We start from the raw sequence: 26,688 nt of genomic DNA on the forward strand, positions 1-26,688 counted from the left end.
TTGAGGGGGTGATACAGAGTTTATTGAATTAGATTTTTCTATTTACAACTGAGATCACATCTACATACTATTTTGCTAGTCTACATGGGTACATTATTTCTAACGAGTTTAGACTTACAATGAATGGGCTCAATCATACAAAAAAACACACGCACACACTCACACTAATTGTTTTAAAACAGTAGTGCATACATTACACTCCTCCTATAAAGCCAGCTTTGATTAAAAACCGCTAGTTTCAAAGATCAGTCTGATTTTGAAGATGAACCAAGATACACGCTGTATGATTCTAAAATCTATTTTAGCCATTTTGTACAGTTGCTATCTTACTGAACTATAGTATATATTTTTTAAAAGGACACTGATGAGGGGCACCATCTGGTATTAACTTTAACCAGACAGCTGACTGTCTCCCCCTCCCCGCAAAAACCTTTGGCCAAGAGTTCTCCATTGTGAAGACTGAAAGGACCCGGTGATACTTCAGCAGCAGTCCCATTACTGCTTGGAGGTAACAGAAGCAGGCTCATGTCCGCCTTTAATTCTACCACACTACGCAACTCGCAAATGGTTCTGAGATTAGAACATTTACCACTGTACTTAAACACTTACGGACATGGAGAGTCAGCTAGAACAGGGGAAAAGAAACTCACAGGTGGGTAGGTAAGAAGGTGGACACGTGAAGAGCCAAACTGCTCTGTCCGACACCTGTGTACGTGTGCTTTAACTAAATGAACTCAGGAGGCCAATAGCAGTGTACCTGCTCAATTCACCTTCCAAATCAGAACAAGACTGAAAAAGCTCAGGTTTGAGTTTTCTACTATGCATAGGTTCCACCGGTGATGAGCAGCTCATAAGCAGGATCTCTACTCCTTCTGCACAATACGATGCATGCACACAGCATGCCCAGCAGCTGTGGGAAGAAAACAATGGGAAAAAAAAAAGGCTGAAAACCCTCTTACAGCAAGTGCGTATTTCTTTGTTGGCAATGGAACTAAGTTCAAAGATCTCAAATCATCAAAAAAGCACTAACAGTAACGGAAGCAATTTCAAATGAATACATTATCTTTTTAGGATCTAAGTACCAAGTTTTAGTTTCCCTGCTTCACACCTAAGAACAATTTGTGAAGCCAGCAGAGAATCAAGTCTCTCCTAGTGCCTTTCCCGTCTCAATCTACAGCAGTGCTGTATGAAAGAACTTTCTGCAGTGATGCAAACAGTCTATACTGAGCTGTCAAATATGGCAGCCACTAGCCACGTGTGGCTACTGAGCACTTGAAATGTAACTAGCGCAACTAAGGCATTGCAATTTTTATTTTATTAAAATTAATTTAAATTTAGACATATGTGGCTAGTGGCTACAATACTGAACAGCAAAGGTCTAGGGAGCGGAATGATCAAGACTATGTATGGTGAGCAAATTTACTGGTGGTGGGTTTTTTTTTTTTTTGCGGTACACGGGCCTCTCACTGCTGCGGCCTCTCCCGTTGCAGGGCACAGGCTCCGGACGCACAGGCTCAGCGGCCATGGCTCATGGGCCCAGCTGCTCCGCGGCATGTGGGATCTTCCCGGACCGGGGCATGAACCCGTGTCTCCTGCACTGGCAAGCGGACTCTCAACCACTGCGCCACCAGGGAAGCCCTAATGGTGGTGTTTTTAAGCATCTGGGTTTGAGGGAGATAAACTTTATAACAAACCACAAAGTGAAAAGCCCAATAAATGAGTAGCCCAAAAGCCCTATGGGGGAAAACCAATCCTGATACTAAAAAGTATAGTTCAAAGGTTTTTGTTCCACAATTATTTACTATTTTTGAAATCTAGGTTTGGCTCTGTGGTATTATATACATATTACTTTTTAAAGGTCACTTTTCCTTCATCATTTTATTTTAATAAGGCCTAATCCTTCTGTGGTAGCAAACTGGAATAGTAGTACCATGTTATTTTGGATAAGCGAGAGGATTAAGGTGGATTAAAAAGAAACGATTCTAGGGCTTCCCTGGTGGCGCAGTGGTTGAGAGTCCGCCTGCCGATGCAGGGGACGCGGGTTCGTGCCCCGGTCCGGGAAGATCCCACATGCCGCAGAGCGGCTAGGCCCATGAGCCATGGCCGCTGAGCCTGCGCGTCCGGAGCCTGTGCTCCGCAACGGGAGAGGCCACAACAGTGAGAGGCCCGCGTACCGCAAAAAGAAAAAAAAAAAAAAAGAAACGATTCTAGAATTTTCGACCTGGCTTCTTACAAAATATAAACAGGTACTAAAGAGCTAAATAAACTAATTTGCTGCTCTAACTTTTCATAGACAGTGAAAGGTCTCAGTTATTTGATTTTTAAAAGGCAGGGCCCTCTGTACATATGGGGTCAATCTAATTTCAACAAAGTGTACCTGATCCATAAACAAGACTCTCAAAGTCTGAAGTGGAAGATTACTAATGAGACACATGTACAGAGAAAAAGGATGTCCTCAAACTGACTTCTCCATGATAAAGTCACACTCTCCAATTTCTGCCCTTATTTATTTATTAGCCTCTATTCTACCCATTCAGGATATATACTTGCTGCTTGAATTCACCAGTTTCATTATATCAATATTTGCTGAGTGCTTACTAGCGCAAAGCACCTTAAAGACATTTTAAAAGTGGATATTGTTGAAAGTTTACTAAATATCTTAAGCCAATTCTAGACATGTTTAGTATCTAATTCCTAAAGAAATACATTTTCATTCACTGTACAGCAAAACATTCTTAGAACAGCTATAAGATCAAACACAATTATGTTCCCAGGCAATGTTAAATTGAGCAATAAAAATGCTAAGCTCTGAAGTTACTGATTAGCTTGGGGAAAAGATCTCTTCCCATCCCCACTTCCTCACATTCCTTTCAGTTGGTTAACTTCTACCGAAGCAGTCAGCATTCTCAAAATGGGGTCTGAAATAAGTATCCTTTTTTTCCTGACTTTAATTTCAATTAAATCAACTTGCACTGATTTTAAAACAATTAAATAAACTTGATAAAACCCTACTCATGCTTGGAAATGAGTCTGTTTAAGAACATTAAATACTACAATTTAAAAAAAAACATTAAGCACTACACAATAACTTCTTATAGTGCAAACCTCATCACTAAGTATTACAGGTCCATTTCCAAAGCTTTGTTATACTAAAATCTCATCAATTATTGAAATTTTCCAAAAACAGATTTTAAAATATCACACAAATATTTTAGCTCCAGTGTGATTTCTTGCAACGAAACTTTCCCCTGTAGTAGTCACATCATGAGAACTAATCTACACTTAGTCCAAATATAACACCCAGCGACTACAAAAAATGATTAGTAAATACATAGGCAAGTGGTGATTAAAAAAACTGCCAAGGACTAAAATGCTCTATGATACACTAGGTAGGTGGCATTATGGGGAAGTAGGTATTTTATATAAGGTGATTAGAACTGCACACTGAAAACACTCTTTTCTGAGAAAAATTTAGAAATACCTATCAAAAAGTCATCCATATTCTCTGACCCCTCAATTTCATGACTACAAATTTTTTGCTACAGACTTTGCCCATATATACAGAGGAAATTCACTACTTGCATTTCTGTAATAGCAACACTTCCATAAGTGCCCATTAATGCAGATTAAATTATGAAGTATGTCCAAAAAATGGAATACTATATTGCCACAGTAGCATATTAATTTGTTTTTAACAAGGTACAAAAGGTTACATATCATATATTATATGTAACCTTTTGTACCTTTTATGATACTTTTGAAATGATAAAATAAAATTTTAGATATGGAGGACAGATTAGTGGTTACCAGGGTATGGGGGAGGGGGCATAGGACAGAGGTGGGTGCAATTATAAGAGTTATCAGGCAGACACTTGTAGTGTTGCAACTGTTCAGTATTTTGGCTATGGTGATGGATACAAGAACCAAACAGGTCATAAAGTTGTACAGAATTGAATACACACATAGAAATGAGAAATCTAAAAAAAATCAGTGGATTGTATCAAGGCCAATATCCTGGTTGTGATATGTAATAGTTTTGCAAAATGTTAACCACTAAAGGAAACTGAGCAAGGCATACAGGATTCTGTCTGCATTGTTTCTCAAAACTGGAGGTTGCATACAATTATCTTAAGAAAGAAAGGTAGAAAATGGCATCCTACAAGCTTCTATTTGCATAAAAAATATTTATGTGCTTGTCTAACCACAAACTACTTCTGGAAGGATATACAGGAAACTGGGAACAGTGGTTGCCTCTGCAAGGGGGGACTCGAGAGCTGGGGTCAAGACTTGAGAGGGAGGCTTACCTCTTACTAAATTTGTATCTTTGAAGAAAATTTTATCAAATGGGTTTTTCAATTAAGAAATTTTCAAGAAGTTAACAATTAAGATTAATTTCCCCAAAATTAAAAAAAAAATCTTAGCCACTCAAGAATTAGCTTCCCAAGCTTTGGTTTTAAGTTTTTAAGGAAGAATTACTTGAAATACTCTTTTAAAATGACTGTCAGAATCAAGCCACTCAATTTTAACTATCTGGGGGCCCAATCTGAAGTGCTATTCATTTATGTATTTTAACTCATTTTAATGAATTAAAATAGAAGTCAGAAGAGGCAGGAAGGAAATGACAGTCTCAACCTCCTTCACACTTGGCATACAGACCAGAAAAAAGGCCTTGGGAACCAGTTCTCTGTGAAATTTTGCTTTCCATCATTCCATCTTAAGGACATGCCAACATTGTGAGACTCCAAAGACTGACAATTCCCATTTTCCCCATACTGCCTTTGCAGTGAGCCTTACACACAGCTGAAACTTAAGAGCTTGCCAAATCAAAACCTAGATTTTATTATTATCACCAGACTGTTGAAATATAAAATTTATAGCTGATCATTTGTTCATTTAAGAGGCTGGCTACTCTCAAAGAAGTGAAATACCTTGCTCATTAAGAAACTAACAGTATAATGGGTGTAGCAAAATTTTTAAAATCTCATTCTCTTATAGTTTTCAGGTTTTTCTTTCTTGGTAATTTTGGTCCTACCCAAACCTAGACCACTTAACAAGACTAGAACAAGGGTGGGCAGATGTTTCATAAAGGGCAATACAGTAAATATCTTAGGCTTTGTGAACCAAGAGACAAAATTGGTCTCTGCTGCAACTATTCAACTCTGTCACCATAACACAAAAGCAGTCATGGGCAATACATAAAATGTGTGGGGCTCACACAAAACGAGGTGGTGGGCTAGACTGGCCCACGGATGACCAACACTCAAACGAGAGGCTTTTACTGGTAAATTAAGTTTATGGGAAAATTTCTTCTTAAATTCACCTTTATGCCTTAGAACATCAATGAAATGTAGTTTAATAGTACCACAAATCACACTCAAAATCAAAGGAGACAACGCTTAAATATTTTTGATACTCACAACACTACCAAAAATCAATCAATTTTTCCCATTATTTAAAACTGAATTTTCTGTGATAGCTCTTAGAGCTTCCCCACTTTAGAACCTGAAGAAAAGTGCTAATCATTTTTCAATGCTATTACATTGTGTATTCTAACCAGTTTAAGTGTCAATTTGCTGTCAGATTTCATTAACAGAATTTAGGAATTTAATCTTCTGAGAATCTTAATTCTTCAATTTGTAATTGGAGGCAGAGTACACATGGAGACGGGGTTCAAGCTTTAGTGATGGTCGTAAGTCATGCTATCCTTGCTCTCCCTCATTTTCATGGCCTTTAAAACCATGGACTGCAGAATCTCCAAGCATCCTTCTAGCTCTTTCTCTATCAGGATAAGTATACAAGCATAAAGTCTCCCTGCTCTTTGAGTTGTTTCTGTCTTCATTCAGGTTTTCCACACACATGGCACCAATCTACATCAGATTTTGAATATCAAAAGTTTAAACATTTATAGGTACTCTTAAAAAAAAAAGTAGAAAATTCTTTTATTTCAAATGGATGTTTTTCCCTTTAAAACCAGTTTTTAAATTTTCAAAACCACTAGGTTTTGAGGCTGTAAAAGCTCTGAATCCCTGACTTAGTTTTGCTGAACTGAAAACATCAAAGCTTCATCAGCCATTATTTAAGTCAGGGTGATTTAAGTATAAAATGCATATGAGAAGGCATACTTAAAAGACTAGTTAGAATATTTATTAGCCCCCATTAAAAAATATTTAATGAAGAAATATCTGACTGGTTAATAAGCTTAACTAGATGAGGGACATATCTAAAGTGTTGATTTCATCAGTCTTCTATATACGTGTTGCACATTTCATGATCAAAAGCACCATACAGTTCTAAAGTTTTTTTGCTGCATGCTAATACATGCAGCTTTATTACCACACATAAAATCATTAAAAATGCACATATCAGGATTTCACTTGGGAAAAGAGACCTCTCTCACGTTTCATTATTTTTAGCTAAATGAATGTGTTTACACAAAGAAAATATGAAGTACACCCCTGCTGATCAACAGATTACTGCTATGCTGAGCCAAAAAGTAAACGCTTAGAAGGGCAGAGACCATAGCAAGTAGAGCTCGGCTTTTCAATGAATCATTTCAGAGCTCTTTGAGTTATCAGCAAAGTAAACATTCACCCTTTTGCCATTTTATAAGGCACTTCCTGTTCAATACACTAGTTTCTGTTCAAATATACAGAGAGCAGACAAGCCAAGCAACTTACATATAAACTAGCAATTATGTTGGTTTTTCTAACAATTAAATGATATCAAAACTTTCTTCAAGTAGATTCTCTAGACCTGAAGCATGTTTCAAGAACATACTAAAAGAACACTAAAGAACACTCTGAGAACTAGATCTGATGCAAAGGATTTTCAAATAGTTGTAATATCCTCTAACAGAATCTCTAAGATATAATGTATATACCCAAGAAACTAGGAATGTAGATTATACTGGGCAGAAAAATAGCCATCTTTCTTACTTGTTTTTTATGTGGGTATGAGGGATAAAGGATGTGTATGGGTTTTTTTTTGATAAAGTGACAGGTAATTAAAACAATTACCAGCTACTTTGTACAAGCTCTTATTAAGGGGGAAAAAGACTGTTTTCACTGGTAGGAGCTGGGACAAGTCCCCTCAGCTACCAGAAAGACATGGTACATTTCCAAATATGCCAAGTGGTATAAGAGACTTCTTGATGACAGTCCTTCTAAAAAAACTAAGTCCACAAATACAAGGGAGGTTAGAATCTCAGTTTTTAATTAAAGGTCTTTCCTGTAAAGTGATAAAATTGCTCCCGTTACTGTAAGAGACTAGTGTAGTGCCACTAGTCTTGATTTATGTATATGAACATATAAAACCCTTGACGACAGAAAAGCAAGAAATGGAAGGAGAAATTTTAAAAAGATTAAAATAGAACTTTCCACTTCCAAGCTGAAATACAGCAGTTTGATTTTTTTTTAATTCTGTGAAGTTCTACTGAAGTACCTCCCAAGAATACATTATGACAACAGTTTGTATTTTGAACAGGTCACTCACTAATCAAGTCAAGAAAATAAGATAAGGAGTCCCCTCGCACATGGTTCCCCCATCCAGATCTCTGGTTTCTGGGACCATTCTGGGTCTATGTCTAGAGACAGGAAATGGAAGATGCTGGAAACTGGTGTCTGGTACCTCAATCACTTCCAAGTTATCTATATACACAAAGCTTAACTGTACTTAGTGATTAAAACCATTCAGGGCTGCCACCAGAGAATCGGTGCACTCTGAAAACTCCTTGGCTAGCTGTGCTTACCTGAATAGCTGCAAATGCCAGTGCTGCCCAGATAACGTGCATCATGATTTCTTGTAGCTTCTTCACAACTAGAGCCTCACACCCCTAAAACACCCAAAGTCATCCTCATTAGTATTTTTAAAAAGCGAAAGCTGCAAGGTCACATATTACTACTCACTGGCAGAAATGGAAATGACAGAAACTAAAAGAGGGAAAAAAGATAATGCATTTGAAAATAATTTATATTAAAACTAAATGGCATTAAAGACAAGTAAAAGAAGGTAGAAAAGAAGTTCCAGGTAGAGATAATTCACCAAGAAAAAAAGCTACCAGGCTAGATTCAAGTGTTGGCCAAGAAACTGAACTTACCTCGGCATAGAGGTCAGAGGGGTGGGCCAGACTGCCATTACAGCTGCTGGCGGTCTCTCTGCAACAGCTAAGAGGGACACTCTGGTTTTTGGTTTCTTTGAACCAGTCTGTATTTTCCCAGTCTGAATAGTTGTGAATTCCACAACAATGCAGCTAACAGAGAAGAGAACAGAGATATTACTTGTCACAGAACACATACCCCTGTGCTGAACTTTAGAGTTCCATGCACTGAAGAGCTTTAAGCTACTTTTAGACCAGTGATGTCCAACAGAACTTTCTGCAATGATAGAAATGTTCTGTGTCTGTATGCTCAGTATGGTAGCACCCAGCCACATGGGGCTATTGAGCAATTAAAATGTGGCTAGTGTGACTAAGGAACTGAATTTTTAATTTTAATTTAAATAGCCACATGTAATTAAATAGTGGCTCTAGAACCTCCATTTGAGAAATCATATTGCCCACAAGGGGTAGTTTACAGCTAAGAAAAATCTTTACACTTTGCCTGTTAAACATCTAATCCTGAGTTAAATATTATTTCCAATGACAAAGTATTTAAAATATTTTGTCTGAAATGTCTGGGACTTACTTTAAGTTAATCTGGCAAACGATATGTGGGAGTAATAGATGAAACAAGATTGACAAAAAGCTGACAATTTTGAGGCGGGTTTATGGATACAAAGATCTACTATACGATTCTCTCTACCTTCAGGTATGTTTCAAATTGTCTACAATAATTTTTTTTTAATGGTTTTGTCTGTTATCCTTTCTGGTCTTGCTTTCTCAAGGTATATAAAGACTTCTCACCTCCTCTAAAGTCCATCTGGACGCTGAACTTTCCCGTGACACGTACCTCTCTTCCATTATCACCTCTTTAGCTAATTTTTTTTAAGGGAAAGTCAGATGCTTCTTATCTGGCTGTGACTAGGTAATGGTGGGAAAAAAAACTTTCCAAGGGTGAAGGTAAGATTATCGGACTTGGACTTCGCTGGTGGCGCAGAGGTTAAGAATCCGCTTGCCAATGCAGGGGACATGGGTTCGAGCCCTGGTCCAGGAAGATCCCACATGCCATGGAGCAACTAAGCCTGTGCGCCACAACTACTGAGCCTGCGCTCTAAAGCCTGCGAGCCACAACTACTGAGCCTGTGAGCCACAACTACTGAGCCCACGTGCCACGACTACTGAAGCCCGAGTGCCTAGAGCCCGTGCTCCGCAATAAGAGAAGCCACCTCAGTGAGAAGCCGTGCTCCTCAAGGAAGAGTAGCCCCTGCTCGCTGCAACTAGAGAAAGCCCATGCACAGCAACAAAGACCCAAGGCAGCCAAAAAATAAACAAATTTATATTTAAAAAAAATAGCATTGATCGTTTAGTTTAACAACTCATGTGTAGCTGCATTTGAAAAAAAAAGGTTATTGGACTCATCACGAAGCTAACCATAGCTGTAAATGTATACTGCTAATTTACACAGTAACAGAGTTAAGTTTAATGTTTGCTCAACGGTGATTGGTCCTCAAAAACAAATTAGCCTCAGAAGAACTCACCTGTCTCTGTACATAATCAATAGCCCGGCTAGCAGCATCAGGGTTGGTTCCATTGTAGGTCTTATATACTTTCTGAATGCTGCGATCAACCTCATTTTCCACCTGAATTAAAACAAAGAATTCAGTCCCTCAAAAATACTGATAAAAGTAACATTAGTCAAGGCTCCAGCTAAAATGCCCTAATGGCATGTGTGCAAAGTGGCAAGATATTTCCATGAATTTCTTGTAAGAAAAAAGTTTTCTCCCTTCCTGCCTCCATGTAGATTCAGGTAAAACTTCAGACATATTATATCACACAGATGAAAAGCAATCACAGAGAAGATTGTGTGCAAGATGGCAGGCTACCAATTTATTCAAGAGGGAGAAAGCAGTTGAGCCTTGAGATAGGTGTCCTAACTTATAAACAGACCACCTTCTTTTTCAAATAAGTTTTCAGTGGGTTCTCAGAAGACCTACTCATTTTCCTTTCCTAAAGGAGGTAAAAATTAAACAACTTAAAAAGCCCCCACAAGATACTTCTGGGACAAATACCAACATTATTTCCATTTTACTTATTTAACGTTTAATTAGACTTGGGCAAATATGTAAAAGTAATCAGCAGGTTAAAAAAAAAAATCAGTCCTTAAAAGTGGCACCTTATGAAGAGCTGCAGTTCAATGTATGTGAATGAGAAGACAGGAAATAAACTCTCCATGATGTATTGCCAAGTGGCAACTAAAGTGTCATTCAATAAAGTTTGCTTGTACCAGATTCTCCTTACCCTTCTAAGATGATTAGACCTATTTGGTAATTTTATCAGTGATGTGGTAAGACTATAAAATTGATAACCAGATCATAGGTAGGGGCATAATCCACTGCATTCTTTTTTTGGCATAGCTCTCTGGTACCTTATGTAGCAATGGTTGAATATTAAATTGGCATATCATGCCTTTGACTCAAAATCATAAGAGAATAACCCTACTATGAGAATAACCCTACTACGCCTTTATAACAGCTCTACAGTTATCCCCAAATTAATTTAAAGCGGCCTGTTTAGCCTTAAATGGTACTGTAGATGGAAAGCAAAAGCAGGAAAAATAGAAAGGAAAGGGGAAAGAAAAGAAGAATGACCAGAAAAGAGGAAAGAGGGGCAAGAAGGGAGTGGCTGGCAACAGTTGCCTTAGTGTTTGAGTTGGTAGGACCCCCTTTTCCTCAGGAACAAATTGCAGGATTACAACTCCCAATCACCTTTTTCTATGTCCAGAACCAATGCATTTTTTTAAAAAAGAGGCAATGGAAAATGAAATCCTCAGTTTAGTTCTTCTAAACAGAAATCTGGGAATCTATATAGGGAATCTATAAGCTGAGGAAATTTGAATCAATTTCTCAGCTGACCAACTATTCATTTGCAGATCATCCTATGGTCATTTAAAGAAAACTACCTACAAACTAGGACAGTAGTAGAATTAACACTTTGCTATATTAAATGAAACTAGAAGTCCTGACATATAATTTCTAATTATCCTTACATTTTCAAAGCAGTGGCTAAAGTGAAGTCAGGCAAAAGAAAATGTTTACTCTCAAAATGAGTTTGTTCTATTTCACTTGAAACACTTAAGCCACCTTTTAAAACATATACATTCCAGTAGACAACATACCTTTGCTCTGTAAACATATCCCAAAACCACTACAACAACTTCTGTGACAAAAACCAAGAGTAGGATGATGACAAACTGTAAGGAAAATGTAAGGAAACATTGTCAAAAATTAAATACAAATGAAAAAATAACTCTAAATACTCTCTTGATAAAAAGCAATTATCTGAGATAACTGCTGGAAGTTTAAGACAAGTGCTAATTCTGTTCCAATTATAAAGAGAGTCAAATAGAAAATGGAGTTTCATGCTCAATTCAAGCAAGTAACACAAATGAATATTCCCACATACTATGACGACACATGCGATCAGTGAAGAGCTAACTTACCGTGGCAAGTCCACAGCGGCTTTCCCGGATTGTGGCACAGCAGCCAATTAGCCCAATAATGAAGAGCAGGGCTCCTACAGCTATGATCACCACAGCAGGGATGAGAGTGTACACATCTTCAAAGAAGTGGTCATAGTCGTCATAAGTGATGAAGACATAGGCTCCCACATAGCATAAAATGCCAGCTGCTCCCTGTAGAAAACAAGGTCAGAGCGCTGGTAAAATTCTCCAACCCCTGCTGGTAAAAATCCCCACTATTTCTTAGCATGTTATAACTCAATGAGATTTTCCACCACTTTTAAATCTTTGTAGACGTTTTTTCTGTGAAGCTGAAAATTATTCATTAGTAAGAGCATTTCGTTACTAAAGTTGTAAAGTTTTCCAAGCTCCATCTACTTTTCAATAACTGCTGGTTCATCGAGGACCAAGAAACCATGAATCCAGTAAGTAAGACTGATGACAAGAATGAAAACACACACACATCCCAAAGCGCTTCTGTAGCTCAATTACATGTCCAATAAGGGTCAGTGTGGAGGTGGGGACTGCCCCCAGCAAATGGGGAAATCGGGTACAAGTGGCAAAGGCAGGATTTGAACCCAGGCGATCTGACTCCAGAATCTGCATTTATAATCTCCATCTAATGACTTGGGGAAAGAAAATACAATAGCAACTAATAACCATGATACCCATATCTAAAACATTTGCTGTCCTAGTTGAGACTATGAAATTTACCATTTTCATAGCTAGAGGGCTACGTTACTAAAGAACTGTACAAACCCTTTAGGTCTATTTATTCTTTAGAATCGTGTTTCTCAAACTACATGAATAGGAATCACCTGAAGATCTTATTAAACTGCAGACTGATTCAGTAGGTCTGGGGGTGGGGCCTGAGATTCTGCATTTCCAACAAGCTCCCAGGTGATGCTGATGCTGCTGATTCTTGAACTACACTTTGAGTAACAAGGTTTTAGAGCACCTAAAGGCAAACAATGCAGAAAGTCATGGAACAGCTGCTGCTCCAGACACAATGCTCCAGTTACAGAGTTTTACATACATTTTCCTCTTATCATTGTCAATTTTGCTATCATTGTGTACCAGCACAATACTGACAGCCCAATGCTGCTTGCTTTTATGTGAATGAGCAAATACAGTGTGAGTTTAAGTGTTAAAACATTTGGTTTAATGAATTATCATTTACAGAGCACTTTGAGACATTCACGTGAAAAGAATTATTTCACCATTCTTCAAAATTTTAACACATAAATCATTAATCTTCAAACTAGAAAAGAGCCTCCACAATGATACTGGAAATATTGTTAACTCCTCTCAACCTGGAAACTCAGTTTCTTTTTTTTTTTTTTTAATAAGTTTATTCATTTATTTTTGGCTGCGTTGGGTCTTCGTTGCTGTGCACGGGCTTTCCTCTAGCTGCAGCGAGCAGGGGGCCACTCTTCGTTGCGGCGCACAGTCTCATCGCGGTGGCTTCTCTTGTTGCGGAGCACCAGTCCCAGGCACGCGGGCTCAGTAGTTGTGGTGCGGGCTCCAGGGTGCGGGCTCCAGAGCGCAGGCTCAGCAGCTGTGGCGCTCAGGCTTAGCTGCTCCGCGGCATGTGGGATCCCCCCGGACCAGGGCTCGAACCCGTGACCCCCGCATCGGCAGGCGGACTCTCAACCACTGTGCCACGGGGGAAGCCCTCAGTTTATTTCTTAAGTCTGTGGGACCCTGTAAGCTGGGGCGTCATCAGTATATTTTCATATACCAGGCCAACAGAATCATTCAGATCTGGAAGAAAAAGACCCCATTTATGGAAAGTTGAGAAAGTAAGTTGATTTTTAAAAAAAATAATAATGAACTTTTAAAAAGAGAAGACAAGACTAGAGTAATGGAGGCAATTTAAAAAACCATAATCTTTTTATTTAAAGCTTTTTTAAAATTTTTATTTATTTTATTTTATTTATTTTTGGCTGCATTGGGTCTTTGTTGCTGCATGCGGGCTTTCTCTAGTTGCAGCGAGCGGGGGCTACTCTTCGTTGCGGTGCACAGGCTTCTCATTGCGGTGGCTTCTCTTGTCGCGGAGCACGGGCTCTAGGTGCGTGGGCTTCAGTAGTTGCGGCTCGCGGGCTCAGTGGTTGTGGCTTGCAGGCTCTAGAGCGCAGGCTCAGTAGTTGTGGCGCACGGGCTTAGCTGCTCCACAGCACGTGGAATCTTCCCAGACCAGGGCTCGAACCCATGTCCCCTGCATTGGCAGGTGGATTCTTAACCACTGCGCCACCAGGGAAGTCCAAAAAACCATATTCTTTTAAAACTCTCCTCTGGCTTTCAAGAGGCCCCACTGCTGGCTTTCTTCCTATTTCTCTCACTGCTTGCTCTCTCATTCTCTTCATGGACTCTTCTTTACCAGACAAATGTTAGTGATCTCCAGGGTTCTACCTTCGGCCCTATTTAAATAGTTCTCATTTTGTAGGCTCTCCTTGGGCTATATTAGCCATGGCTTCACCAGCCACTGCAGCTCTCTACCTAAGCCATCATCTCAGGACTACACATCCCCATCTGGAAGCCCCACAGACACCTTGCCCTCAACTTACCTCAAACCCTCTCTGCCTTCCTGCCCACTCCATTAAACCTTCCCTCATATTCTGTATTTCAGAGCAAATGGCACCAGACAGTTATTTTTTTCTAGTCAAATGCCTGAGAGTTACTCTATTTTCTTTCTTTGTCCTACCTCTACATCCCATCAATCACCAAACTCCTTCAGATTTACTTTCCAAACACTACCTGAATACCGTAACTTCTCTTCAACCCTCTGCAGTGCTTCTGTCTTAATGTGGGCCTTACCATTGTTCACCCTAAACCTTACTTGCTGACCCTCCCTGTCCCTTAATAATATGTTCTTCATATGATCAGTTATTTTTGTAAAAATATAAAACAGATCAAGGCATTAGCATGTTTAAAATCAAGATGAGGCAAATAAGGCCCCTGATAAACTAAGCTGTTCCTCCCTGCTTTTCAGGCTCAGACTCCATTACCTCTCATGTACCCTGAACAACAGAAAGCTGTTATTTCCAAATGTACCACATATCCTCTTACTTCTTTGCTTCTGCTGTTCTCTTTGGAATGCCCTCTCTTCATCTGCCTGGGAACTCCTTGTCACCCATTAAAATGCAGTTTAAATATCACCTCTTCCTTTTGGAAGCCATTCTCGACCATTTCAGGTTGGATTAGGTGCACTTGGTCACATACCACCCCCTACACAGCTCTAACAGAGCATTTATTACAACTGTTGCAATTATAACTATATATGTCTCAGCATGCCATTAGGGCACAAACTTTGCCTGTCAGTCTTTCAGCCCTGTACCACCATCCAGCACCTAGAATGGTGCCTGGCACATAGAAGGTATTCGTCAAAATTCATTGAGTACACTTCATTTCATCCAGTCCCTTGAAATTGCCCTCCTATCTCAATCATAAAGCTTTGGTTTGAATTTGCTTTGTTTCTCTTCAGTCTAATGCTTATAGTTTTTAGTCCACCATTCAAACAAGATTTGGCAACTTAATCCAGCTTACTATTAATTCCTGATGGCCATGACATCTGGAATACATTAGTTTATAAATGCTTCACCTACAGCAACTGTACCTGTTCAAAGGCCCTCAGTTCACTGACATACTTACTTTGGTGACATATTATTATGGGATGATGGAAGGCATAGGAGAGGGGAGAGAGGAGAAACAGCTTAATAGTCTGGGTGCATTAACTACCGAAGTACATGGAATACTTAACACTCTTACCAAACATTACTTTTTCTTGACTACATATGTGTGATATACAAACACACACGTGTATACACACACACATTTTGTTACAGTAAATACTTTTAGTCCCCAAACAGAATTAGAAGAATACTAAATATGAAGCAATCAAATACTGTCCAGTTTGTCTTCACTAGTCATCTCTCTATCCTTTGGACTCTTAGCTTTTCTTACTCTAATAGGCAATCTTCATTTCTTAAACGGCTTAAATTAAAATGAATTCCATCTTTGAGCTGCTAGTAAATGAAATTTAAGACCACATAAATTTGAATAGGGCTTCCCTGGTGGCACAGTGGTTGAGAGTCCGCCTGCCGATGTAAGGGACACGCGTTCGTGCCCCGGTCTGGGAAGATCCCACATGCCGTGGAGCGGCTGGGCCCGTGAGCCATGGCCGCTGAGCCTGCGCATCTGGAGCATGTGCTCCGCAACGGGAGAGGCCACGAAAGTGAGAGGCACGCATACCACAAAAAAAAAAAAAAAAAAAAAAAAAAAGAATAAAAACAGGATAAAACTGGAAGATATATGTGCTCAACAATTAATCTGAAGCATGGGAAAGTGAAGAACCATCTGCATTTTAAACATGAAATGATGAGTTTTCAACCTAAAGAGATCCCTATAAGGCTCACACTTGGTGCTGCCTGGGAGTGGGCCAAGTGAAATGCTTCCAGTGCAGCCATCCTCCACCCATACAGATAACGAATGCAATGGAAGGCTAGGAGGAAATGCCATTTGTAAAGCCACCTGTTCTTTTCTAATAGACTTGAAAGCAGTTTCTTTTCCCAGGCTGCAAACTAGTCAACATCCAAATCACACAGCAGAGTTGAAAACATAACACTTCTGTTTTGACAACATACAGTGGGAAGCAACTTAGCAGTTGCACACACCAAAGCAGAAACTGCACTGATTGCTGATATGAAACTATATAAATCAAATTACTGACAGAGACTGTCTCCTAAATTGAAGGTAACTTCAAAAATTTCTTCTTTTAACAACATGTGTATATAGTGCTTAATGTAAGTTGTATAGTAAACAATCTATGAAATGACATCAGTTACTCTGAAAATATAGAGAAGGTGTCCCTACAACAGCTGAAGACCTAAAAACAGCAATAAACAACTGCTTTAATGACATCCAACCATCAGTATGAAAAACATAGGTAGAGTTTATACGGTAAACGGAAGAAGGTTATAAGTAATTCCTAACTAGGGACTTTGTAGTCATGCAGATTTTTGATATAGGAGTTGTGGCTATTAGAAAGCCTAAAAGGTAAGCAGGGTTAAATCCTTCTGAAGGGTAATGCTGGGACTGAGATGTATCAAAGGATCTGGGCTTTGCCAACAAACCAGCTGCAGGGGGGGAAGAGGAGGTGCAGCAGAAGAGAGAATGAAATGTAGAACTTGGAAGCAGCTGAACTGCATTAGTCATCGCTGAGAAAATCTGAGCCTATAAGGAGGATTAGTGCCAGGACAGTATACTAAAAATACTCATCCTTTTTACAAATAAGTGAAGGGAAATTTAATGGAAAGGCTGAGAGCTGAAACTATGGAAAAAAGAATTTTTTGAAAACCATTCTTCTTTACCTTTTAATAAACTCATGTTCTAAATTAAGTCACAAAATTTTAAAACTTTAGGAAAGCCAGTGCTTTTGCACAACCCCAAGCTGTTCCTCCAGAAATAAAGCTATCTGTCAGAAAACTTTAGAAGTATGAGTTCCAGAAATATGACACTTCACTTTATCCTTTTACCCTTCCACTACATATTCAACACATACAAATGTGAAGCCCCTTTAAAATTAGAAATTTCAATGTTATGTAAGATTGATTTTTCTACGGTTTAGAAACCAGTGTTTTGGTTTTACAAACTAATTGTTTTGTTTTTGTACTTTTGAAATCCTCTGTGAAAGATGATGAAATGCTAAAATCCACAAAACTCCTAAATTCTTTACTTTTCTAAGGAAGAAGGAATATGAAATGAAAGGGAGCACATCAACCACAGTGAAACTTGCCACTGCAATCAGGGAACATTAAAAACAAAACAGCCTTGTTACAAGCCAGGAGGTAAAACACCCCTGTTGTGAAAAGTGCATCTATATGGAAATTTAGAAATGTGAAGGTGCATCCCACATCCCACAGAGCATATGGGTGAAGATAAAGCAAAGAAGAACAGGAGTGATTTTCTTGCAGTGGTATACAGTAGTCATGGATTCATTTGTAGAAGGGAAAGAATGAGGACAGTGTAAAGATGAGGGGACCGTCTGAAGTCATTCAGCTAAAAAGCACAGTGTCTCACAAGTTCTTGTTGCCTGCAAGAACTACTTCTTCAGTGTGATTTTTGCCTCCAACAATCAATTGGTAAAGCAGAAGCGACTGGAATGTTGGAAGAAAGAGTAGAAAGACCTGGCAAAAACCACCATGTATTCTAGACTTCATAAGAATGCAGATTTCAAAAAGTAAAGAGGGGAAAAACAGCAGCAGAAATCCATCTTATGTACCTATCTTTTAACATTTAATTCAGAGTCTCCTGTACGGTCATATTAGTTTTTCATGTACCTCGCTTCTCTCCTACAAAGAACCCATTAGTAATTCTATGCAGTGCATTTCTGAAAGCTTTTCCAAACTCCATCCCTCCTCGTGCCATTACAACTGTCTTAAAATCACCTCAAATCTTTCAGCATTCTACTTACCATAATATTCTCTAGTCAAACCTATTTGTTTCAATTCTGACTTACTCTGACGAAATACTTCATATCATTAAATATAATTACTCTTACCAAGTCCAATACCTACATATTTCATTTACTCTCTTATCACTCAAGAAAAAAAACTATCCCAAAGATTTCAAATCCGGGCTTCCCTGGTGGCGCAGTGGTTGAGAGTCCGCCTGCCGATGCAGGGGACATGGGTTCGTGCCCCGGTCCGGGAAGATCCCACATGCCGCAGAGTGGCTAGGCCCGTGAGCCATGGCCGCTGAGCCTGCGCGTCCGGAGCCTGTGCTCCGCAGCGGGAGAGGCCACAACAGTGAGAGGCCCGCGTACCGCAAAAAAAAAAAAAAAAAAGATTTCAAATCCTGTTTCAGAAATTAAAGCTACTCTAACCAAGAATTTCTGAAGCTATTAAAATATACCATTTTCAACCTAACAAACTGGTCAATAATAAAGGCAAGCAGTATTCAAAGATATGTAAGGGTACAGAGAGAAGAGCCCACAGAAGTATAGAATAATATAGAATAATCTTTCTGGAGAGCTATCTGGCAACACATTAGTAGCCTCAGCATTTATACTTTTGTACCTACTAACTGCACTTCTAGGAGTCTATTCTTAATAAGTCAGATGAAAACAAAGATTTGTATAAGGTATGTTCATCAAAATGTTATAATATTATAACAAAATTATAATAGCGAAAACAAAAGAAAAAACCCTAGCATCCAGAGGTATATTTGCATTATAGCCCTTAAATATGTTAAAGCATAATTTACTAATATGTTTGTGGTGTGTTAGGGGAAAAACACACTTACATGCAGACATTAAAAAAAAAAGGAAAAAAACCCACCAAAATGTTAATACTGGTTGTCTCTGAGTGGTGGAATTATGGTAACATTAGCTTAAAATACTTTTTAGTGTCTTCTTTAAAAAGCAAATATATTATCTGCATAATCATAAAGGTAAATATTTAAAATTATATCTGAAATTGAGACTTTGTTGTTCTTTCACAAACAAGTTCTTAGATCTGTCCTTAACCACCAACATAAAACAGGTATCTCTTCAATCCCAAATATTTTAGTTACTTCTGCAAATCTTCCCTGTTTATCACTTTTCTTGGGTCTGCCTGGCTTTGACTCATCTTTAGATGTTTTCTGACTATCTAACACAATTCTGATCCTTTCAGTACACATCCTTTTTTTCCCCCCATAAATGTTACCTATTAAGGAGACAAGTAAAAAACAAACAAACAAACCAACCCTACTTGGAGGGGTAAAATTTTGACAGTAAGCCACTTCTGCCATCATTATCAGTATCACCATCATTATTGCCATTATTCTTAAAGAAAAAGTATTTTAATCCTTTAAACCAGTATTACTCAGATGATATTCCAAAGGTCATGTTCCTCAATTTTGTCCTATTTTCACTGTTTCTGTATTTGCTTTTTATGATCACTGTTCATCTAGCTTAACAAAGTTGTTCTATTTAATCCAATTTATATCCACGAGTTGAAAGACCCCAAACGTTCAGGTTGCAATGAAATTGGAGATCCGCAACTGCCACAGCCAAATTATTTTAACAGCATGGAAATTAAATATTTTCAGATTGCAGGGCTCCAGGGGTCATCTGAGAAGCACGTAATTTAAACATGCATTTTTCTTTGAGACCCTCTGTCCTCACACCCTACTCTAACTGTAAAAAGAGTCAGTTATTACTACTGGAGCCTGAGGTCCTTAAGCTTTATAATAGTAGAGTTTGTCCTTGCTTGGGTTATGTGTTTAATCGGTAGCAGCAACAATGTAAAATACAGTATGTCAGCATTTACTATAGATTCCCTTTTAGTAAATCAAGAACAAATACATCAATGCAAATAATTGTTCTCATCTACTGACTCTACAAAACTATTAAGGAGGGGGAAGGAGGAAAGAGATGATATTTTAATAAGGAAGACTTGAGACTCTCCGTGAGTATAAGGGGAAGGAGGAGGGGGAGGAGCAGCTAGAAATTAAATTCAATAGAATATTAAATGATTTTGCCTGTCTGACCCCTCTTCCTATAAGCTGTCAGAGAGCAGGAACTGTACCTTTTTGCATTTCTCAGAAACATGTAAAGCACAGATATTCAACAAGTATTTACTAAGTGAATGATTCTTAGAATATACTTGTTTGATGCAAGTATAAATTTTATGGAATAAAATTTCTGCAAAAATCCTAAGCTAAATTGGATCTTATGGAATAAAATTCATTAAAATATTTCAAAGCATGATAAATATCCTAAAGAGCTACTAAACAACCTCTTCCTTAAACTGTCAACTAAAGAGAGCTTTCCTGACTAAGTTCCCAATGCGATGCGCTCTTCCAGTTAATGATTACTCAGAGCCACAAGGCTCTTGGTATGGTGGACAGCTGACTGAGAATGTAGTAAGACTGGAAGCATTCATTTTCTTAACTGTCAAAGTTAAGAAACCGGTCTCCTAATATACACCATAACTTGCTTTTCTTCTAGTGAATTGAAAAATAACTATGAAAAAAGAAATGTTAGCTGAAGGTGTGTTCCAATGACATATTCTTTGTCAGAGCAGTCATTCATGATGATAGGAATACAGGAGGTGGAGAAACAAATTCCAGGATGTTTGATGAAGGTTCCGGTTTAAAAGTATCATATCCTCAACTCAAATGTGCAAGATGTGCTAGAAAAGACAAAATATGTATATGGAGATTTGTGAAGAAGAAGTCTTCCTTTAAATATTTCATTATAAATTTTTATCTTTTAAACAAAAGCATGAAAGTATAGTTAAGCTTTCTTTTGGTAATTTGAACACACCAAGTATATTCTTGCCTTAGAGCCCGTAGGCTGTTCCTTGTCTTAAATGTCCCCCATCTCCTCCAGATCACCCCAAAATCTGTTCCTTCACATATTCCAGATTAAATTTCACCTCCTTGGAGAAGACTTCTTTGCCAACCTAAAGCAGCCACCCAATCACTCTATCACATCACCCTGTTCTAAGTCTCTGCATAACACATCACTATCTGATATTTCCCTTGCTTATTTTTTTATTTTTTATTTTTTTGCGGTACGCGGGCCTCTCACTGTTGTGGCCTCTCCCGTTGCGGAGCACAGGTTCCGGATGCGCAGGCTCAGCGGCCATAGCTCACGGGCCTAGCCGCTCCGCGGCATGTGGGATCTTCCCGGACCGGGGCACGAACCGGTGTCCCCTGCATTGGCAGGCGGACTCTCAACCACTGCGCCACCAGGGAAGCCCTCCTTGCTTATTTTTAATTGCCTTGCTCCACCAAAAAAAAAAGTTCTGTAAGAACAGAGAGATTCATTTTTCCACCATTCTATCAGTAATATAAGCACAAAGTAGGTATTTAAACATTTGTATTTGTTTAACAAAGCAATTTTCCTTAATTATATGTATTCACAGAGGGAAGGGTAATATGAAACTTTTTTAAGATAAGGTAAATTTTAACGCTTATATAAGGCTTTTAAATATGATTTGTATGTAAAGGGTATTTCATATGAGTGAATGATGACTAGTGAAGGTGCCACATTCCAAAGTTGTTTCCAAAAGCATTTAAAAGGTGTTTAACCTTGTGGTATTTCCCACTCCACAGCTGTGTTAGTGTTACTATGGCCTTTCATACTGATGAAAAACAACACCCTAAGCAGATGTGCCAGACTATAAATTCTGCAAGCATGGACAAAGCTTTCTCTTGTAGTCCCTATAATGCCTGAGACACATATGAGCAAAATAAATACTAGCCAATTGGTTTTTCTCACAGGGTAGAAAAAGTAAAAGTAATTTGTATAACATGGGTCTTCATTAAGTATTCAATTAACTTGCCAGAATAAAACCCTGAAATTATAAAGTACTGATTTAAACTTGTTTTAGACGAGGCCTCCTGGGTCAGATCAAATGACCCACTGAATTAAGACCCTTGTCTGACCTTGGTGCAAAAGTGCAGTTTAGAGAAGAGGTTAATGACTGTTCCAATAGCCTTCAAAATTTAGTCATGTAACTCAAACACTCCTGTCTTCCAAAAATTATCATGGGTCTAGAACTAATACGCTTACATTTAAAGCTATGCCACTCCATAAAAAACAAAGAGATCCAAGTTGTACAACCCTTCACTAGTCCAAAATTACCTTTCATGCTATAGGCCCTAATATTTTGGAATTTGGTGAGGCACTCTCAATTTCCACTAAGACAACCTTCAGGATTTTAGAACCCACTGTTTCCCCTTTGTCTGAGCCTTTCCATAGTAACTTCCTTAGACTGCACTGTTCAAAATAATCTACACCAAGTCAACATTAACAGCTTTGGCTGTCAGATCATTTAATACCGATCCTAAGTATTTCAAGTACATATCTATTTGCACATCACAGCTCTTTGAACAAGCTGCCAGTGGAACCAGGATATCATGATATAGAGAGGTGTAGTTTAAAGATGTTGACAAAGCAATTAAACTTTAACACTTATCGACAATCAGTCATTACCATCCGATAGTGAAGAGCCAGTGCAACAGAGCCTGGGCAACTTTGCTGAAGTTGCCCAAGGGAAACTAGGTAAACTTTAGAGATGCTCTGTGTAGGGAATGCTTATTCTTCCACTTATAGATTAAGGCATTAAAAGGAGGAAGGGGCCACTATATAAGAATATACTTATTAGAACTGAAGAATGCATTAGAAATTCCCAGGAAGAACAGGTTAACATCTGTTTTATGTACTTCCTCATAATGACCTAATTTTTTAAACTGACAAGTTAAATAGTGTAGTTTAAATGCTGGGGCAGGTTCTAAACAAGGTTAAAATCAGTGTTTTAGAGCAAGTGAGTCTAACACAGCCTAAAGAGTTCCTTCCCCTTTCCAAATCTTTTGAAATTCCACTTTGCTCTACCACCACCGGCTCTAGAGCACAGGACAACCTAGGTGTGAAGGCTGGCTCTGCCCCACCTTGCGTGTGCCCCTTTAAGTAAACTGTAATGTCCTCATCTGTAAAAGCAGCACGATATGCCCTGCCAGAAGGAGTTGTTATGAGGATACTCCATGTAAAGTGCTTAGCACAGTGCCTGGGTCTTAAAAGCACTCAAATATTAGCTATGATTACCAACAGCGTCAGATTCCAACAGTTGGTCCTTAAACTAATACTCTGGCACAAGACATATCTAATATTGTTTCTTCCTTAGTTATGTTGCACTAATCCTGCTGTACGCCACAGGTTTTTTCCCTGCATGTCTGCTTAACTTCCTCATCACAGCTCACAAATGTTTTATTATCCTACTAACCTAGATAAAGAGTGTTTTTACCACAGTTTAACTTCAGTCTTGGCAAGAAGCCACTATGAAAAGCACAACTGAAGTTCATCATAACCTTCTTCACTAAGTGCCAACAGTACCTATACTTACATAGTTTCCAAAGATTAATGAACCTTTGAATTAACTGCTATTTTAAATGAAAATTTAATTATTTAAAGAAAATGGCTCCTGTATTTCGAATATTTTGTTTCATTAGCAATTCCAGTCCCTGAGCTTGAATAGCCTAGAACTCACCTGACAGTACACAGACTCTTCTCCAAAATGAAACTGTTATGCCCATAAAAATCACAAGGAACTGTAAAGGCTACAAAGCTAAGTCTATACCTAAGAATCTTCTTATCTAATAGTGTTTCTCATCTGGAGAGCCCTGGAAACTCTTTTAGCTTTTAAAAAGGCTTGTAAGTCAAACTAAAGTATAAGAAACACTGCTCTAATTGGAAAAGAAGAAATCATGGAAACATCAATGACATGTGGGTGATTCTGAACAGTACTATCGGCCCTACCAGTCAGGATTCTTTCCATCACACCATAAATATCCTGAAAGACTCTATGGCAATACATGTGTGTAGTAAGTGCCTTATTATATGTAATTATCCTTTTATGCTAGAGCAGTCAGGATATGAAAAGTTTCCTCCTTTGTTGGGGGAGGGGGGAATGTGTTGTAAGAAGGAAAGGATTCCTCCTAATTTAGGTATGTTTGTGGGAAAGAGTTGAATGGGGACACACAAAAGTATGGGAAGTGGGAATGTTCAAGAAGTGTCCTGGGGACTGGGGACAGGGAAGTGTGTCCAGGACAGCAAGTGTTTAAGAACATGGTCAATGGTGAGGAAGGAAAGGTGACTGAGGACTTTAATTGCAATACCAAGAGGAGGTTGAACCTTAATCTACTGCTAAAGCTTTTGGGGTGTGGGCGGGTGTTTATTTTTTAAATGAAATAAAGTGATGTGAGGAAAGAAATGCTTAATAAGATTTATCCGGGTGCAAGGTCCAGATGAACTAGAGGGTGGAGAGACTGACAGGAATAACACAGGTTATTACAAAAGTCCTTGGCGAGATAAGGACCTGAAGTAAGATGAAGGGGCTATAAACACCCCTTTCTTTGAGGGCGTGTCCAAAAAATGTGTAAGCCACCCTTTATTGAAAGTGAACTAACTCATCGCTTTCAAGATCTTGTGACATCCGAGTCATATTTAACCAAGGTTTATAATCTCAGGCTACGCATCCCCAGGACCAAACAAACAGACTAATTTTCTGGTTACAGGATTATTTGGCTTCTCAAATTGAAACCGTTCCATTTTCTGGGCTGGTAACCAGTCAACCAGTTCTCCATACACAAAAAGCTCTAAGGCAAAATCCCTCACCCCTGAGTCGGTAGCGTCCCCGCACTTCTGCACCGTTTGCTCGCACGCCTCGGGGCTGCCACTGGAGCTGCCAGGGCTCCGGGCCCCGACAAAGAAAGCACAGCCCGACCCTTTGGGGAATATCCTATTTCGAGCCTGGTGTCCTGAAAGAATCTGCAATGAGAGCTCTCCGTCCAGCAGACTGCTCCGGGGAGGGGGGAGGCCGGGGGGCCTCTCAGCGCCGGCCCCTGGCACACAGCTCGTCGGCGGGGGCACCGGGCCCGAGCGCGGAGGCCGCAAGAAGCCCCCGAGGGCTTCCTCTCACCGCCATCTACGCCCGGAGCCTTCGTCCCGACCAGTGAGGGACCTAACGAAGAGGCCCCCGGGGCCGGCCCGGGCCCCTCCCCTCGCGCCTCCGCCACAGGGCCCCCTGGCTCCCTCAGCGCCAGCCCCGGCCCAGCCTGGGTCCCCGCTGGGCCCCACAGGCGCTTCAGCCGAGGCCTCCTTCGGGCCGCACCGCCGGGCCCCCGCCCTCTCCCGCCCGCCGGCCACGCTCACCCAGAAGATGAGGTTGAGAAACACCAGCACGGTCTTGGAGGAGGTGATGCCGCACTGGCCCATGGTGCCGGCGGTCGGCTGAGGCCCTGCTCGGCGAGCGGGACGCGCTCACCGAGCGAGGCGTCAATGGCGACGGCGCCTTCCCTGTGGGAACTGCACGGCCTGCTAAGCGTTCACCGCAGCCCCCGGAGCCGTCGCCCACCCCTAGCCCAGCAAGCACCTCGCTCCTCCGCGCAGCCGCCGCAGTCTCCGCCAGGCCACCGCGCCACACCCCGGCAACCGAGTCCCGCCCCCGGACAGGCAGCTTCAGCCAATCACTCCCGTGGTTCTACAGCGAAGCCACGCCTCTTAAAGGAGACGAAAGCTCAGTGTCCTTCTTGGCCTCTGGCCGCCCTTGGATGCAGACGGCTCCTTAGGGAAGTTTCATAGGACCAAACCCAGTCCCCTCCTATTGAGCTGCGTTTACTATGCCAGGCTTACAGGTGATTCAGAGTCCGAAGAACGCTGTCTTTCTACCTAGACCGTTCTCCCCTAAGGAGGTCGGTCCTGACAAAGTAACACCTAAGCATTGTCTGGGAGAAGTGCAGTAAACATCAACAAATATTTATGGAGAACTTATTGTGCCAAGCGCTAGACTAGCTCTCAGAAGAGTCATTGGAAAAGAGAAAAGGCTGGTGAGGGGTTGGCAATGAGGAGACATTTTCGCGTAGATGTGTGTTGGGAGCAAGGTAACACATGAAGTCTATTCCTGGGTAGGGCATTTTGGAACAAGACTTAGAAAGATTACAGAAACATCTTTTCACATTGCAGCATTTCACACTCTTCCCCCAATCTTGCATCGATCATAGTAATGAACAGTTATTGAGAGCTTACCCCATGCCAGACTTTTTATGGCCATTTGCTCAATTAACCTCCATCACAACCTTAGGTGAGGTATATTATGGTTATCAGCTTCATTTTACTGGTGGAGGAATTGAGGCTTAGAAAGATTAACAAACTTACCCAGAGCCACACAGAGACTAGGTGGTCTAGGGCAGAAAACCGCATTCTCAGCCACACACGAAACTGCCTCTTTACTGTCTTACCTGCCATTACAACCCTGCACTCCCTCCTCAGTTGGCCCTTAAAGATGCCCATTTGCTCGTCCTTAATCATCTCATTCTCCTGAAATCTCCCTGGCTATCACCCTTCCCAGGTACTCTCACCAATACCTTTTCATCTCAGCCTCCTATTGATTTGTACCAAGCAGCAGCAGCAGTCATTTATTCACTCATTAATAAGCACCACCCCTGTGCCTCACTGTTCTAGGTAGTGGGCATTTCACAGTGAGCAAGACAAATCCTTGCCCCCATGGAGCTCACATTCTGTTAAAGG

At 40.1% G+C, this 26,688-nt stretch overlaps 1 protein-coding gene across 1 annotated transcript; it reads right to left on the reverse strand.

Moving 5' to 3' along the window:
* TSPAN3 (tetraspanin 3) lies at positions 1-25,584 on the reverse strand. Its single transcript, XM_022580121.3, has 7 exons — positions 25,315-25,584; positions 11,595-11,786; positions 11,271-11,345; positions 9,634-9,735; positions 8,096-8,248; positions 7,748-7,831; positions 1-910 (listed from the first exon to the last, which is right to left on the reverse strand). The coding sequence occupies exons 1-7, from the start codon at positions 25,375-25,377 to the stop codon at positions 818-820; spliced, it is 762 nt and encodes a 253-aa protein (XP_022435829.1). The 5' UTR covers positions 25,378-25,584; the 3' UTR covers positions 1-817.
* Positions 25,585-26,688: the final 1,104 nt, after the last annotated feature.

Source organism: Delphinapterus leucas, chromosome 2 (assembly GCF_059928025.1).
Source record: "Delphinapterus leucas isolate spDelLeu-1000000601 "Yukka" chromosome 2, BTC_Dleu_Yukka2, whole genome shotgun sequence".
NCBI lineage: Eukaryota > Metazoa > Chordata > Mammalia > Artiodactyla > Monodontidae > Delphinapterus > Delphinapterus leucas.

Coding starts and splice junctions, on each gene's coding strand:
- TSPAN3 (XM_022580121.3), bottom strand. CDS start 25,377: ATGGGCCAGTGCGGCATCACCTCCTCCAAGACCGTGCTGGTGTTTCTC. Junction 11,346..11,594: donor GCCGCTGTGGACTTGCCACG/GTAAGTTAGCTC, acceptor TTTTCCTTACAG/TTTGTCATCATCCTACTCTT. Junction 9,736..11,270: donor GATATGTTTACAGAGCAAAG/GTATGTTGTCTA, acceptor GTTTTAATTCAG/GTGGAAAATGAGGTTGATCG.